The sequence below is a fragment of the Poromitra crassiceps genome (genome assembly GCF_964638095.1).
Source record: "Poromitra crassiceps genome assembly, chromosome: 4".
NCBI classification, from domain to species: Eukaryota; Metazoa; Chordata; class Actinopteri; order Beryciformes; family Melamphaidae; genus Poromitra; species Poromitra crassiceps.
The window spans coordinates 47,712,347-47,728,632 of record NC_139626.1 but is presented as its reverse complement, the minus strand read 5'-3'; the positions used below and the strand labels follow the sequence as shown (position 1 = coordinate 47,728,632).

Below are 16,286 nucleotides of genomic sequence, written 5' to 3'. Positions count from 1 at the left end.
AGTGTACGATGGATCGTCTATCAATTCACCACCTCTGGGGAAAGTGTGCCATAACAACGACACTGACTCCTTCACTGACTTCTTCCACTCCTCCTCCAACTACATGACTGTTGTCTTCCGGAGTGACGGCTCTGGGGTTGGCCGAGGGTTCGATGCCGAGTTCACTAGCTCTCTTCCGTCAAGCTCAGGTAAGATGACTGTGATTTTAGTCATCTGTATAGGACATTGGGTTTTTCTCATGTCAGGGACATGGATTCATCAGACTCAGCTAAATCACCATACTGTCATTATAAAGTCATCCTAAAAATATATAATAAAATCACCCAGAACAAAGGATCAAACACCAAAGAAAATCCATCAAGTGAAACATTGTGGAGGTGAATCTCAAGCTGTTGTAAACATAATAGTGCTTCTTCAGGTCGTGTGGACTGTTCCTCAGACAACATGAACATTGTGATTGAGAAGTCCTACCTGAACTCCACGGGCTATGACGGCAACGATCTGTACTTGAACGACCAGTACTGCAGGCCCCAGGTTTCCAGATACCAAGTGATCTTCAGCTTCCCCATCAACACCTGTGGCACCATTCGAGAGGTAGGCCACTCCATCACCTTCTGGACGAGAGGAACAATCTGCTGTAGTTTAGGATAATTTCTCCAAAAACGTACTGAGATGGCAGGAGGCATTTACAGTAGCTCAGTGGACGATTGAGTTGTGTGATTAGTGATTATTCTCACTGTGTTTCTACCCTGAACAGTTTAAGAATGGCAGAGTTGTGTACACCAACGCTGTCCGTGCGTACACCTCCAGCTACGGTGAGATCACACGCCAGTCTCACATGAAGCTGAACGTGAGCTGTCGAATGGACCCGGACACAATTGTCCAGAACATGTACAAAGCCCCTAACATGTACAAAGCCCCTAACATGTACAAAGCCCGTGACTTTGTCAGCAGCAGCATCACAGGCACAGGTAGATTCAACGGCAGCATGGATTTCTACACTGACGACAGCTTTAACTATAAGGTATGAGAAAGTGTTTTCCCCCCTGTTTCTAAAGATAAGGTGATTCATAGGTGCTCAACTTAAGCACTTGAATAAAATCTTACCAAGACACAATCCATTGTGAAAATGTATAAATAGCACACTCTTGTCTGCATTGTAGACCGTTTTAATGGGAGAACAAACTGTCTGACATTTCTCTTCTATCAGGTGACTGAAGTTCCATACATAGTGACCCTCAACCAGAACATGTATGTCCAAGTGAAGCTGAGGAGGGATGACAGCAGCCTGGTCCTCTTCCTCGACACGTGCGTGGTCTCCCCATCGCCCCATGATTTCCACAGCAGAGCCTACTACCTCGTCCGTAACGGGTAAGATGACCTGGTGATGAGGACTGCTCACAAAGTTTTACAATAAAGTAAAAGAAACTTCCAACGAGAGAGAGTGATTGCTCGCCCCGGTTGTAAAGGTGAAGTAACTGAAGCAAAGAACATGTCTGATTGCATATTTACCAGACACATCTCTTTACTGCTTGTTGTTTTCAAAGGAAAGAATGCACTGTTTTACATCATGAATGGTGGAAGTTGAAAACATTACATTTCTTATTGAGGTGTACGGCTGGCGGGGCAAGTTATATTAAGCTACCGGTATATAGAATAGGTGGGCTGTTAATGTCCTGCTAAAATCTGCTACATCTAGATCAGCTCATTGTCTGTACAGTCCATGTACAGAGACATGCATGTGATAAAGGGCTATATAAATAAACTGCCTCAGTGATCCTAACCAACGCGTGTGTTCTTATCCAGTCGCACTCCTTGTGCCATCCAGTGATGCTCCGTTTCATCTTCAGGTGTCAGCAGGACCAGACCTACCACGACTACTACGCCCGCGTTCCCCGCAGCTACGTCTGTTTCACATTCCAGGCCTTCCAGTTTCTGCGAAGCCACGAGTCGGTGTACCTGCAGTGTAAGGTCTTCATATGTCCAGCTTCTGACTCCGACTCCCGCTGCCGCCGTGGCTGCTCCACACGCAAAGCCAGAGACCTGGAGTCACGAGCACACGAGAGCCGAACTCTGCTCCTGGGTCCCATCCAACTCAAAAGGTGAGCAGCCATTTGTACCTGGTTTTTATACCAATGGCAGATTAGTGGGGGTATTGTATCAGGTTAGCAATAAGAATGTTGTCTTTTTAGGCCTAAACGGCAGCTCCATTATCACTCATATATTTCATTGTCTTCTTCTCATCCCCAGACCCTGAGGAGCAGGATGATGGGGCTCCTGAGGAGGACAAGGCTTAATTTGATCCTTGAACGACCAGCTTCAATCATTAGTGGTCTAAATGAATGATTATAAATCACTGGCCTTTGTTCTGTAGCATTCTGATTAAAAGCATCATCAAAAGAGACAATCTGTTTGTGTTGTGTTCCACTAAGTCACAGTCTTGATTTTAACATCACATAACACTCACTTTATTGGCCACTCAGAGAAAAATAGAAAACACCAGTGACAAAGTGTAGCTCAGTTAGAAAACACTTCACTTATAAAGTAGTTCAAATTAATCCATCTCACGAGAAAATCATTTGTCATCCCAGAGTGAGAAAGAAACACAAAGCTTCAACAGGGACACAAGCAGCACAGCAGTATGTTGTGTATGTTGTCTCTCCCCAGTCAGCTCTAAAACACAGCTTATCTACACTAGACTGGGTAAACCCAGCCTTCAACGTGACAGGCTATGCCTGTATAGAGGTCACATGGAGGCTGGGTTTACCCAGGCTATATCTATACCCCTTGTATACCCGATTCCCACCTGTCAGCAAGCTTCCCTTGGTAATAGCGCTGGGTTGTGTGCACCAACCAGGGATGCGGGAAGTGCGGGTGCTTAGGGGGCTCCACCAACCTCTGCTGTTTTGTATTGGAATTGCAAAAAAAAATATTATTAACAAGTGTTTTATACTGCTTTATACTGCGATATTTATGGTTTAGTTGAAGACTGAGCAAAGCAAAGAGGGTGGAGATGTTATTTTTGATGTTTGGTTTATAATAAGATAATATTATAATAATAATAAGTTCAGTGTCACTGTACTGTCTGGACCAGGGGTGGGCAACTATTTTTCATGGGGGGCCACATGAGAAACCCAGATTGTTGCCCGGGGCCGAACAAATATTGTCATGCCGTAACCCATGGATGGGCAACTTTGATGATAGAGAGGGCCACAAAAAATGTCCTCGCTACCAGGTTTTGCTGAGGGCCGAACAGGTTTAGAGGAATAACTAATTTTAAATGAACAGTTGTGATGTCATTATTCAGTCTTAACCACCAATATTTGATCCTTTTCTCACTCACTCCTATGTCACCACCTGCTCTCAGGGCTTGAAATTAACTTTTTTGACCACCTGCCAATATACCAGCCAATTAGAATTTCCAATAGCCAAAATGTTTTTCTTGAAATAAATCAGAATATGAGTGGGTTAATTTAAGCATATTAAGTATCAGTAAGTGGCCCGGGATGATCAAAGCCTGTGTTGAGGGTCACACGAACAAAAATACACTCTTGAAGCTAAAAAAAATCCAAAACCAATGAGTTAATTATTTAAATTTCTACTTCAATGTAGCTTTTAGTTATAAAGATTATTGAAAGATATTCCATATTCCAGACTGAAATGCTATAACAGAAGTAGAGTATTGGCCAGAATGACATGAACATTTGGATACTTATTCAGCGGGTATCTTGCATGTTGCGTTCAGGTGCACTGTGTAATTTTATTTTTTTTGCAATTCCATCGCGGGCCAAACAGGTGGCGCCCGCCGTATTTTGCCCATGTGTGGTCTGGACTGTCACAGTCACAGCCCAGAAGAGAGCAGCAAGCCAAGTATGGGGAGATATGAAAGAGCCAACAAAATGAGAAAGCTGCAATGCTCTGCTGCTGCAAAAGAACCAGTATCACCACAGATTCCAGATGAGGTTGTGAGCCTTTAAGGGAACAGGTCAACCAACCGAATGTCATCATCCGCCTCTTCAAACAGACCCGGAAGGTCCCCACAAATCAGGACTTTGTCACTCCCTCTCCCCCTGAGCAAAACCATTGACATTTACATGGACATTATCCCATGGACATTATCCTAAGCCCCACCCCCCTCATTATATATCACTTTAAAGGACATTTACTTTGCACTTTACAAGTTATACTTGGATTTTTTTCCTGTTTGCTTCATCTTGTGCTTGATGTGATCACTGCACTGCATACTGCACAAAGTCAAATTTGTTTGTAATATGATTACTCACTATGGCTATTAAAATCAATCGTGATTGAACTACTTAAGAGTTATCTCCTGGGAAAGGAGGTGAACTTGCATGCAAGACTTTTATAAAAAGAAGGCAATGAAGTATGTTCTCTCTGTTGACAATCTGAGTGTCTGCAGAAAGTGACAGTGATGGTGTGAGAGAAAGAAATAAGTACTTCAGCTTCTACTCTGGACTACCGAGTGTAGTTGTTTTCCTTTAGATTTATAATTTGATTCCGTCATTACCAGGGAAGAAAATCAGTTGTTTTTAACATGAATAAAGCTGAGGCACGGGCTAACAAATGGAGACTTGGGTTTCAGGTGTGGGGTGTCACCAGCCTGTGTATAAAACATCTTGAATAAATATACCTGTTGTGGTGTCACCAGCCTGTGTACAAAACATCTTGAATAAATATACCTGTTCGCGCCTGGCCCATAGAGGTACTTCAAAAGAACCTGTGCCAGATAAGTTTAGGCAGGCATCCAGCAAGTTTGTTGTAAAAATTGACTGGACAGAGTTTTATTTAGTGAGCGGCCATTCAAAATCGGGGCTCCGGCACAGACATGGTCCAACTGCACATACAATATTGGGCTATCTATGGTTGTAACAGAAATTGCAACAGCTAATATATTAAAATGCATTTTATTTAAGGAAATCAGACAGAAGATTTGTTTTGGCATTGATAATACCCTGATAAGCACTGCAGCAAGTTTGACACACACACACACACACACTTTTGAATCCAAAACGCCATAGGATTCTCTTTGTACTCCGATAAAAGAGTGTTTCTCTCCGTGTTACACCCCCCCCACACAAGCGCCTAAGAGGGGCTACATGAATAGAGTAGATATATATATACATGTATATATATATATATATACACATGTATATACACACACACACACACACACACACAAACTTATGGACATTGCATTTGTGTGCCTTCCCCCCCCCAAAAAAACTAATTTTAATTTTAATTTACAACACAAGTTGAGAGATATCCGTTTGTGGATAGTGAAACATATTTGGGATCAGTCTCTTACTTATGGATACACACACATTTGACCAATAACTAGTCCAATCTCTCCCCATAGGACTACAAGGTTTTATGCATTGAAGAAATAGCACCAATATAAAACAAAACAAACTTTTATTTAAGGCAGAGGGGTTGCACATTACAATTACCAATGGAAAAACGTCACCTGTTACCTGTGAAGTGGTATAATTATAGATTTGACACCCTCTGCTGTCTCAAAAGCCAATCCAAGTGCTTTATATCAAATAAAATATGTCCCACCTTGTACCAACAGGGAGCGCTAGACATTCTGAACACTGCAAATCACTATTCACTGTTATGCATAATCAAGATGTTTTATAGATTAAATCAAAATGAACCACTGAGTTTCCCTGGAAGCTACAATCATCAGATTAAATACAAAGAGGACACATAATGAGCTCACTGTATATTCGGGTCATGTAATAACATTATGGATCCAAAAATGCACCTAAAAGAGTTCAAAATTCCAAAATACACAATCTCCATTGTACAAATTGAAAAAGGTACTTTTGCTGCGAGCTTAAAACCTGATTTAACATCTGACAGAACTGTATGAAGGAACGCTGAGTAAAAACATGTGATAAAAGTGCATTAGAAAATGGTCCTCTTTATACACACTGAATGTACAAAATACTAGGGATCTTCCTGATACTGAGTTGCAGCTCGTGTTGTACAATCTGCATCTCAATTGTCTCCATTCCCCATTGAAAACAGCATATACTCTTAGAAAATGATTGACGGCAGAAAACAACAACAATTAAAACTAACTAAATACCTTTTTTCCGAAGGATACCATGTAACTTTAGTCCTTGGTTGACAAAATTACACAAACAGAAAAGATATGGAATGATGAACTTCAGCAAATGAATTTTACATCACATCTGGAAATGAACTAAAGAAAATTTTAACAGGACTGTCCTAGAACACAGGTTTAACACATTAATTCCTAAATTGTATGGTATTCCCCTTCAAGTAAATACCAAATAAATAAGACTTTAGTTTCTTCATTCTGCAGTTTAAACAAAATCAAAGATATATTTACAAGGAAGAAGCCAAACGTCGAAATGACACGCTTCAAAGAGGTTAGCACATGTGTTTTCAAGTATTCCAGTAATAAAAACAAAATGGAAGTTACACAATTCACTCAAAGAGAAACAAAAATATTACTATTTTAAATGTTACAAAGCTGCACATTACTCTTATTCTTGATCTTATTATTATGATTTTGGGTTATGTACTTTATCGCCACTGTTGGGCCTGGCAGTGTACCAAAGTGAGAAAAATATGTAATTTTAAGGTCCTTATTTGGGAATTATGTTGAGTGCTGTCACTTCCATAAAAAATAATTAAATAATGACATCAATCTGATTTAATTTATTCTTATATACGATATATAATGTCATATATCATAACCTATCCAGCATTGCATATTGCTATATATATCCAACTAAAATTTGAATTATGTGGTAGAATTTGCATGTTTTTTGTTTTGTCTTTTTTTTTTAATGAGTAACCTTTTTCCATCAGAGGCTGTTTGGTACATTAATTGCTTTAGACCCAAACTCTAACGTCAGATAGTAGACATATTTAAAATCAAAATGAACTGGTCATTAACAGAAAATACTGAAGCATCCACATTCATCGCTGCCCTATGTATCTCTACCCGGCGTTTACAGGGTGATAGATCCCGTCAAAACAGCGATAAGCAAAGAAAGGAAGAGTTGTTCCAAAATATTATAACCACCGTTTGGAAAAAAGTGAAACAAAAATGATCAAATTATGGTTATTTGTATTATAGGCAAGATGCCCTTAGTTGACAAAATAGTACCATAAACTAGATCCTCTATGTTTTAGAGAAACTGAAGGATGAACTTAAGATAATGATATTGCTTTCTGGTTCAAATGTCTGGGTCGAGAAAGTGAATGAGAAGCGATTATCCCTCCATACGCAGTGACTTGTCAAGGTACCACTGAGCAAGATACTGGAAGAGCAAAACACACCAAATCACGTGAGGCAGAGCATCTAGTTGTTGCACTGCTCTCTGGGGCTGAAGCTTTCGAACATGTTGCACTACTGGCCACGCCCCAATCAGTGATGTCAGAGCAGGTGTCTGGCCACGCCCCAATCAGTGATGTCAGAGCAGGTGTCTGGCCACGCCCCACTCAGTGATGTCAGAGCAGGTGTTTGGCAACAGCTGTCAAAGGCAAAACACCTGATCTTCGGCCTTTTGTGATTGAGTGTAGCTTTGCTCTTTAACACTGAAGTGCTCCAGTAGAAGATTGATCATATCAAAGGTTTTGAAACATTCCTGTGGCACACTTATCTTTGAAAGCATCAAGTTACCAGAACCTTCAGCTCACTAAATAATTAATTCTTCTCCAAAGTGGCATATCGCACTTTAGAAACACTCTCTGTCAATACTGGCATTCAAAACCAAGCATATGCTTTAATTTGTGCACAAAGCCCGTCCGCGCGGTGCACGCACGCACGCGCGCACGCACGCACGCACGCACGCACACACACACACACACACACACACACACACACACACACACACACACACACACACACACACACATCTTTGCAAATAATCTCCATAAAATCTACATTCTGACATGTAGATTTTGTAGCAAGGTGTGGCGTCGTCGGCAGTGTGAACCCGTGTCTCATGTGGAGGCCATCTTTCCGTGGACCCTGAAGCGGTAAACACAGGTGTACTCAACATGACCCCAGTTACTGAGGACCCGCAGCTCGGCCACGCGGTACACCCCATCACTGGGGTTCTGTGAGAGGGAGGGGAGGGGAGGGGGGGGGGGGAAGTGGAGAGACAAGAGGAGAAGAGAAGAGGTGAGGAGACACAAGACAAGAGAAGAGAAAGAGAGGACGTGAGTCGAATAAAATGGAAGAGAAGAGACAAGAGAGTTTCATCAAATAGTGAAAATAAGACGAGAACAGAATAGAACAGGAAGAAAGAAAATGAGAGAAGAGGAGAAAAAAGAAGACAGGAGAATAGAATACAATAGCAGTGGAGAGAATGAGAAGAAACAGAAAGAAGAAAAAAAGGAGTGATGATGAGAAGATAACAGAAGAAAAGAATGTGTATGTGTATGAGAAAGCAGAAAGTGAAAAAAGGATGAAACTAGTCAGATTGTGTCTTTTTTTGGGGCTTCCAAGTCATTTCACGAGCTTTGCATAAATGTCACACTTTCTACGAACTCGCCCTTGATTAATAGCACAAGAGGCACTTAGGTCAAATCCTGTCTTTTGGTCAAAGTTACAGAGACTCAAACCTAAAGCCTGGAGGCAGTAGCCTGGTAAAGCAGCCGGTCACGTCAACTTACATTTCAATTCCTTCTACCAGACCGTGGCCTCAAGCTTTCACCCAGTGTTTACAGTGGGCGGGTGTACTTGTCTTGAAGGACAACTCCTTCAGCCAATCAGCGTTGCATCGAGTCAAATCCAAATCCACTCGGGAGAACGGAAAAAACATCTTTTCCGCCTAGAAACTTTGCTGTTGCATACTCCTGTACTTGTTTAATTGTTGTTATTGAGTCTATTTCTGCAATAAGTCCACTTTATGGCTGTTTAAACTAGATGAACGTTGACGTTACTGCTCGAGGCGGACAGGCACGGAGGCAGCCATTACTGTTTTGCTAGCGGCGTTCCTGATTGGCCGGTTACGGTGTCAACTACGAGGCGGGTCGCTGATTGGCTCGTCCGCTTTGCAGTTTCTGCAGAAAGCCCTCGCAGAGTTGAGGCCAGACGGTCTGGTAGAACGAAATGAAATGTGAGTTGATGTGACCGGCTGGTTTACCAGGCTATGGAGGCAGGACACTGGACTCGAAAAGGGGTCTATTTATAATATCTGTCCCATCTGAACTCACCGGCAATTTGAACGTCTGTGTCGACTCGCCATCCTGATCGTAGGTGAATTTCCCCAGCAGCGTGCCATCCTCTGTGTCGTTTACCATCCCCTGAGAGAGATAGAGAGAGAGGGAGAGAGACAGAGAGGGAGAGACAGAGAGAGAGGGAGAGAGAGAGACAGAGAGAGAGAGAGAGAGACAGAGAGAGGGAGAGAGAAACAGAGAGAGGGAGAGAGAAACAGAGAGAGGGAGAGAGGGAGAGAGAGAGAGAGGGAGAGAGAGAGAGTGAAAGAGAGATTACATAGGGCTGGGCGATTAATCGAATTTTAATCATGATTACGATTTGGGCTTTCCACGATTTGAAAACAAGATAATCGACATAAAACGATTTTGCGGCTCTTGTCACTCTCGTTCTGTCTTGTGTTGTAAATCAAGCGCACCCCTTCCTTTGCAGCGGTGTGCTCGGCCCCTCCCCCAAAGCCCAAAGCACACCGTTTCGTTTCAGCTTGAGTTGTGAATGACTGTCATGTGAAGAGCCACGGCACGTTTATCCTCCCCGGCTATTTCCTTCCTTAGGTAGCACAAGAATAAGATGACAGAAGTCACAGATAGAGAGCCGCTGGTCGAGAAGAGAGGTGAAACAACGTATGTGGTGTGGAAACACTATGGACCGGTTTCGCCGAGTCAGAGTTGGAACAAACACAGTGTGCAAGATATGCGCGGTCGTGGCTGCACCCCGCAACACGACCTCTCTCCCTCTTTGTTTAATTACTTGAAATCCACTCACAAAGTGGTCTATGACCAAGCATAACGCTAAACGAATAAAAAGACAAAGCCCCATTTAGTTACTCCTGCCACTGCAACACAGTCATCGATTCAGGACACTCTTTACAATGCGACCGCATATTCAACAGCTAACGAGCTCACAGATAAACATTAACAATAGCCTATTATGAACCTAAACGTGTTATTGTAAGACGCTTTGGATAAAAGCCTCTGCCAAATGAGTAATTTAATGTAATGTAAACGAACGTTACTCAATAGGGTTCTCATTTGTTTAGTTTTGATGAAATATGAAAGCACTAATTTGCTGTCGGCAACGTATGTCCCGACTGTTTTCATTCCACTTAATTAAACAACGGTAAATAAATACCGTTTTCACTGATTGATCACAGATACTGTGTACACGTCATTTTCTGTGACACTATTTTGGCCAGTGTGTGAGGTTTAAGGACTACTAGTTCAGATGTTTACCAACATATTGAATGTAGATTTATAGTTGCAGTTGGTTGTGGCAGTTCACTGCAACATAGTAGGCCTACATATACTGTATATTTATTTTAGTTTTTATTTTATTTCTAAATCTTTGCACTTTTATTATTTATTTTCACTTATTTATTTATTTTCAATTATATCTAAAATCCAAAGACATCCAATGTTAAAAAGAAAAGCCAGTGTCAATGTTCAATAAATTCATGATGTTCTCAATGTCAATGAGTAATCGTGTTAAATAATCGTGATCTCAATATCAATCAAAAATAATCGTGATTATGATTTTTGCCATAATCGAGCAGCCCTATTTAGTTAGTTAGTTATTTATTTTTCAAAGTGTCATACACCTTAAGGTGCCCAGCCCACATGGGCTTACAAGACACTAGTTTCAAAGCATACAGGAGCAAGAAAAAGAAAATGAAAGAACAGAATATGATACATCTCCAAACATGTCAGACAATGAAAGAAAAGATTATATCTCAAACATAAAGTACCATCCTACGCTGTTGGTAGGCATTTAACACAAACTGAGCAACCTGGAACACTTTTTCAGTAAACAAGTACTGAAGTCTACAATCATCAGACATAGAAAACAGATCAGGACCTTCATCAAAAGAAATTTTACAGAAAAGCCTATGTCTAAGATTGTGATATAACGGACAGTAGAACAGAAAGTGCATTTCATTTTCAACCTCTCCCAGATCACACAGGTGACATTTTCTGTCCTCCTCAGGAATTGAGTGGAAGCGCCCGGTTTCCAGAGCCAGAGGCAGGATACCACATCTCAGCTGGGCACAAACTGACCTCTGAGCTCTGCTCAGGTTAAGGGTGACATAGTGCTCTGGGTGATAAATGTGTTTAATCAGACTACCTATACGTTCTCAATTTTGGTTTACACATAACTTCTTCTGACCATTTCTGTTTATAATTTTCAAATAATATTGTTTTAATTTGACTAACAGAACAAGATAATTTATTTCTATATATATATTGAAGACCTGACATATCAAATATCTTTTCAAGCGCATTTGACCAAGAGTAATTATTTGAAAGATCCCAGAGAAAAATTTGTTTAGTAAGTCTGTTATCGGGCATATTAATAAATCTATTCCACAGTCGCACCATGTCACCCCTATGTCGCACTTCACATGGCTCCCATCCCATGTCACCATATACTGCAAGTTTAGGGGCCATTTTATGCACACCCAGAAAACAGCGCATAGCTCTGTACTCAACTGTGTCACATTTTATTTGCTTACAGTAACCCCAAACCCCTGCACCATAATCTAAAATGGGACAAACACAAGAATTAAATAATTGAGTGTAGGTTTTATAACCAAGGTCTCTACATAATTTAACCTTATTAAGGATCGCTCCCAAAGCCCTACCTGCAGAGTCCGACAGAACTTTTACCCCTTCTTCAAAGGTAAGGTGGTCATCTAGTGTGAGTCCTAGGTATTTGTAATGCTCAGTGTAGAATAAAGGAGCGGAACCAAAACAAAAAGCAAACTCAGAAAGTAAATGGCCCTTCTTCCTAAAATGCATAACCTGAGTTTTTTCCTTGTTGATCCTCAACCTCCATCTCCCACACCAATTACACACAACATTTAATAAACTTTGAAGATCATTTTCAGACTCGGCAAGGAGGACTATATCGTCTGCGTATAGAAGAGAGCCAACCGTAAGGTCACCCAATCTAACCCCAATAGCTGCTTGCTTAATTTCTAAAACAAGATCATTTATATAGACGGCAAACAGCGTGGGAGAGAGTACATCCCCCTGTTTGACACCAGATGGAGTTGGAAACCAGCCTGTTCTATACTGATTGACCTGCACACAGGCCACTGGGGTCCGATAAAGGGCTTTTAAGGCACTATAAAATTTACCATCTATACCGGATTTCAGTAACTTAAAACTGAGAAGATCATGGTTAATACAATCAAAGGCTTTTTGAAAATCAATAAAACAACTAAAAATAGGTCTCCCTTCTTGTATTCTAGCATTAACTATAGTAGATAAAGAGTATATATGATCAATACATGCCCTTTTCTTTTGGAAGCCATTTTGTTCATCAGCCAACAGACCAAATGTTTCCAAATAACAAGATAATCGCTCATTGAGAATACTGGAGTAAATTTTATAAACACAACTAAGGAGACTTATCCCCCTATAGTTCAAAGGAACTCTAGGATCATTATTTTTTGACTTAGGGATTGGTTTTATAATGGATTTACACCAGACTGAGGGGACAGAGCCATACTCAAAACAAATAGAAAAGAGATTACATAAAGTTTGAAATAAACAGGGTAGTTTCAATAATTCATTTGACAGGTTATCAACACCCATTGCTTTCCTCAGTTTTAGTCTACCAATTGCACTTTTGACTTCCCCTTCAGAAATGCAAACATTTAAATATTGATTAACAGAGTAAAAATCCTGTTTCATATTAGCCTCCATTGTATTTTTCAGATCAACTTTCTCTACAAGAAAACAATCATCCCATTCTACTGGGCAATCACTTCCAGAAAATAAAGAACTAAAATCGGTTTCCCATTTTTTTAAAACACAATCAGTGACAAAGACAGATGACCCATTTTCCAACAACACTTCCATTGGAATATTTTTTACTTTTTTGGGGCCCAGATTATTTATCAAATTCCAAAACAACTGGGGGTTATTAGTTTGCATATACTCTATTTTTAATGCTTGCCCCCTCTCATACTTTCTTTTGCAAGCCCGCATTCTTTTATCAAAAGTTTGTTGTCTGGCCTTGAAATCATTTTTTAACTGTGTTTTTTCCCTCGTGTCTGTACACCTTAGGAAACTTTTTTCAGCCATCCTCATCTCCTTCCACAGTACTTTCAGTTGTTCATTCCAGTAAGGTTTGGGTTTCCTTACAAATCCACTTTTCCTACTGGACTTTGGACTATTACAACCTTCAGACACATTACAAATATATTCACAAAATTCACCATACCATTTATCAATTTCTTTTTGGTAATACACTTGAGAAAGCTTTTCTATAAGTTCAGTAAGAACAATTTGACACTCACTGGAGGAAAAGAGATGAGGAGGAATATTTCTAATTTTCTTCTGAAGATATTGTTTAGTTTGGTCATTATCTGACACCATATCAGCGACAGAGCCCCCACCTGCATGGAAAGTCAAAACCAACAAAGAGTGATCAGGTACTCTACATCGATCACCTAACAGGTTGAGACACCTGAAGCTCCCACTCTCAATTAGCTCATTTGGGCTGTGGATATTCAGCTCAATGCAATTATTTAAACAGTCGTGAGGAGTAATTAAATAATCCACAACTGCTCTCCCTTTTACTGATATTGAGGTAAAATTATCTTTTCCAGATATCCGTCCATTCAGGACACAATATTTGGAATCCTTCAGAAACTCCACCAGCATTTCCCCCTGTTTATTTACAACATTATCCAGGCTGACTCTGGGTGGAACATCTATGTCAACATCACTAATACAGTCCTCCAGATGCCCTATTCGACTATTCAGATCTCCACAGAGATAAACAGCATTGGCTTCTGACAAATTATAAACCTGGACCAGTAGCTGATTGTATAACCCATAGGAGTCAGCCCATACTGAACCTTCAGGGGGAAGATAACAGGAAAATATTATAAAACAGTACTCTGACACCAAATGCTTAAATTGTAGACCAATTAGGCCATCTAAGGATTTATCAATTACCATAACGCTATATGAACTGAAAACTTTATTTTTAACCAAAATACCCACACCCCCCAACCCTCTGGGGGCCTTAATATGAGTTTTTCTGTTATAGCCAAACCAGGTGTATCCATCAATGTCAATCGTATGCAATCCAGTTAAATGAGTTTCATTAAGGGAAATAAAATCCGGATTGAAGCTCAGTAATATCACGAGCCTAAGCTCATAGTTCAGGTCCGTCCATCCATTTATGTTCCAGTGCACAAGAGTGAATTGTTCAGGACTTACAAGCTGGGCAGACGAACTTCAGTTGTCCTCCCCCCGCCTCGGTTCCCCATCACGGCTGCTCACTACACCTGTGAGGCGTCTCCTAACTCTCCCGTTCCCCGATATGTAGAACTGTCGCCCGGAGGGTATTTCATCCAATAAAGTCTTGAAATTCAGTTCGATCAGTCGTTCGGTGTGCGTCTTGGCTGATCGAATGTAAACTTTTTGAAACTTCTCGTTACTTTTCAGCCCTTGTTTCTTGCGTAACACATCCACCTTTTCCTGTACCGAGCCAAACTCCACTTTAATTACACCGGGCCGTCCACCCCTCTCTCTCAGCCGTTCGGCAGCCACTACTCCGCGGGGACTTTCCCACTGAAGCCCCTCAATGAGCAGGTTTTTAACCAGCTCCATAACGTCTTCCCCTTCTTCGTAGTGCAGCCCCGAGATGATAACCGATACATCGGGGTCGAAACGAGTGATTTCTTTACCACTTGCCTGGACAATCTTGGCTTCCACTTGCTCAATTCGTGCCACCACGTGACCAATCTCCAGGTCCAAGTTAGCTTGAATTTCCTTTGTTCTCTGAGCAAGTTCAGCTTTCAAATAGTTCCTGTTATCAATGACAAGCTTTTCCAGCGAGTCACGCAGGTTGTCCACCTTGGAGTTTAATTGTTTCTCGAAGGATTCTTTCATCCCGTCCATTTTAATGTTGAGCAGCTTCAACTCCTGCACCACGCTGGACATATCGGAATCACTGTCTTTCCTTCCGTCTTTCGTTCTCGGCATATTGGAGCACACTTGATTCCAAACTTACAACTTATTATTTCAGCTAAATCTGTTTGTCAAGCACGGCTCATTAACTTATATTCAGCAATTAGTTACAGAACGCCATAGCCACCGGCGTCCTCAGACGCCATCTTGCTCCTCCTATTAGTAAGTCTTGACTATTCAAAATGAGAATTATCATCAACTTAATTGCCAAGTACAACAAATAGGAAGGAATTTGTTTAGAATCTAAACAGGGGTGGACAATATTATTTTTCCTGGGGGGCCACATAAGAAACCCAGATTGTTGCCGGGGGCCAATCTTTCCACCCATCATGCTGTAACCTCTCATTTTATCACTTGATTAAATGACAGAAAACTCTAGAAGCACACTCACAACACACAAGTGTTTCAAAATAAAAGCCAATTTACAGTAGGTCATCTCATTAGATTATTCTAGCATCATAAGTAAAATGGTGTGTAGCTTGTCTTAGACCTCCCGGGGCCAGACAGAACCATCATGAAGGCTGCGTCTGGCCCCCGGGCCAGACAGAACCATCATGAAGGCTGCGTCTGGCCCCCGGGCCAGACAGAACCATCATGAAGGCTGCGTCTGGCCCGGCCAGACAGAACCATCATGAAGGCTGCGTCTGGCCCCCGGGCCAGACAGAACCATCATGAAGGCTGCGTCTGGCCCGGCCAGACAGAACCATCATGAAGGCTGCGTCTGGCCCCCGGGCAGACAGAACCATCATGAAGGCTGCGTCTGGCCCGGCCAGACAGAACCATCATGAAGGCTGCGTCTGGCCCCCGGGCAGACAGAACCATCATGAAGGCTGCGTCTGGCCCGGCCAGACAGAACCATCATGAAGGCTGCGTCTGGCCCGGCCAGACAGAACCATCATGAAGGCTGCGTCTGGCCCGGCCAGACAGAACCATCATGAAGGCTGCGTCTGGCCCCCGGGCAGACAGAACCATCATGAAGGCTGCGTCTGGCCCGGCCAGACAGAACCATCATGAAGGCTGCGTCTGGCCCCCGGGCCGCATAATGGCCGTCTGCTTTAGATGACGTCGGTGTA

General features: G+C 41.7%; 2 protein-coding genes across 2 annotated transcripts in view; one reads left to right on the top strand and one right to left on the bottom strand.

Annotated features, from left to right (window-relative positions):
* The first annotated feature begins 986 nt into the window (after positions 1 to 986).
* LOC310775092 (CUB and zona pellucida-like domain-containing protein 1) lies at positions 987 to 2,388 on the top strand. The gene is made up of 4 exons (XM_083635178.1): positions 987 to 1,024; positions 1,211 to 1,371; positions 1,851 to 2,102; positions 2,251 to 2,388. Exons 1-4 carry the CDS (start codon positions 989 to 991, stop codon positions 2,255 to 2,257), a joined length of 456 nt encoding a protein of 151 aa, XP_083491304.1. The 5' UTR covers positions 987 to 988; the 3' UTR covers positions 2,258 to 2,388.
* A 2,521-nt stretch (positions 2,389 to 4,909) lies between these two features.
* The window catches only part of LOC310774429 (uncharacterized protein), a 44,905-nt gene continuing 33,528 nt past the window's right edge, over positions 4,910 to 16,286 (bottom strand). Inside the window, exons 15-16 of the mRNA XM_083634501.1 lie at positions 9,226 to 9,315; positions 4,910 to 8,124 (exon numbers count right to left, since the gene is read on the bottom strand). Of these exons, the coding sequence (XP_083490627.1) occupies positions 8,008 to 8,124; positions 9,226 to 9,315 (207 nt within the window). The 3' untranslated portion in view covers positions 4,910 to 8,007. The remainder of the gene's footprint in view (positions 8,125 to 9,225; positions 9,316 to 16,286) is intronic.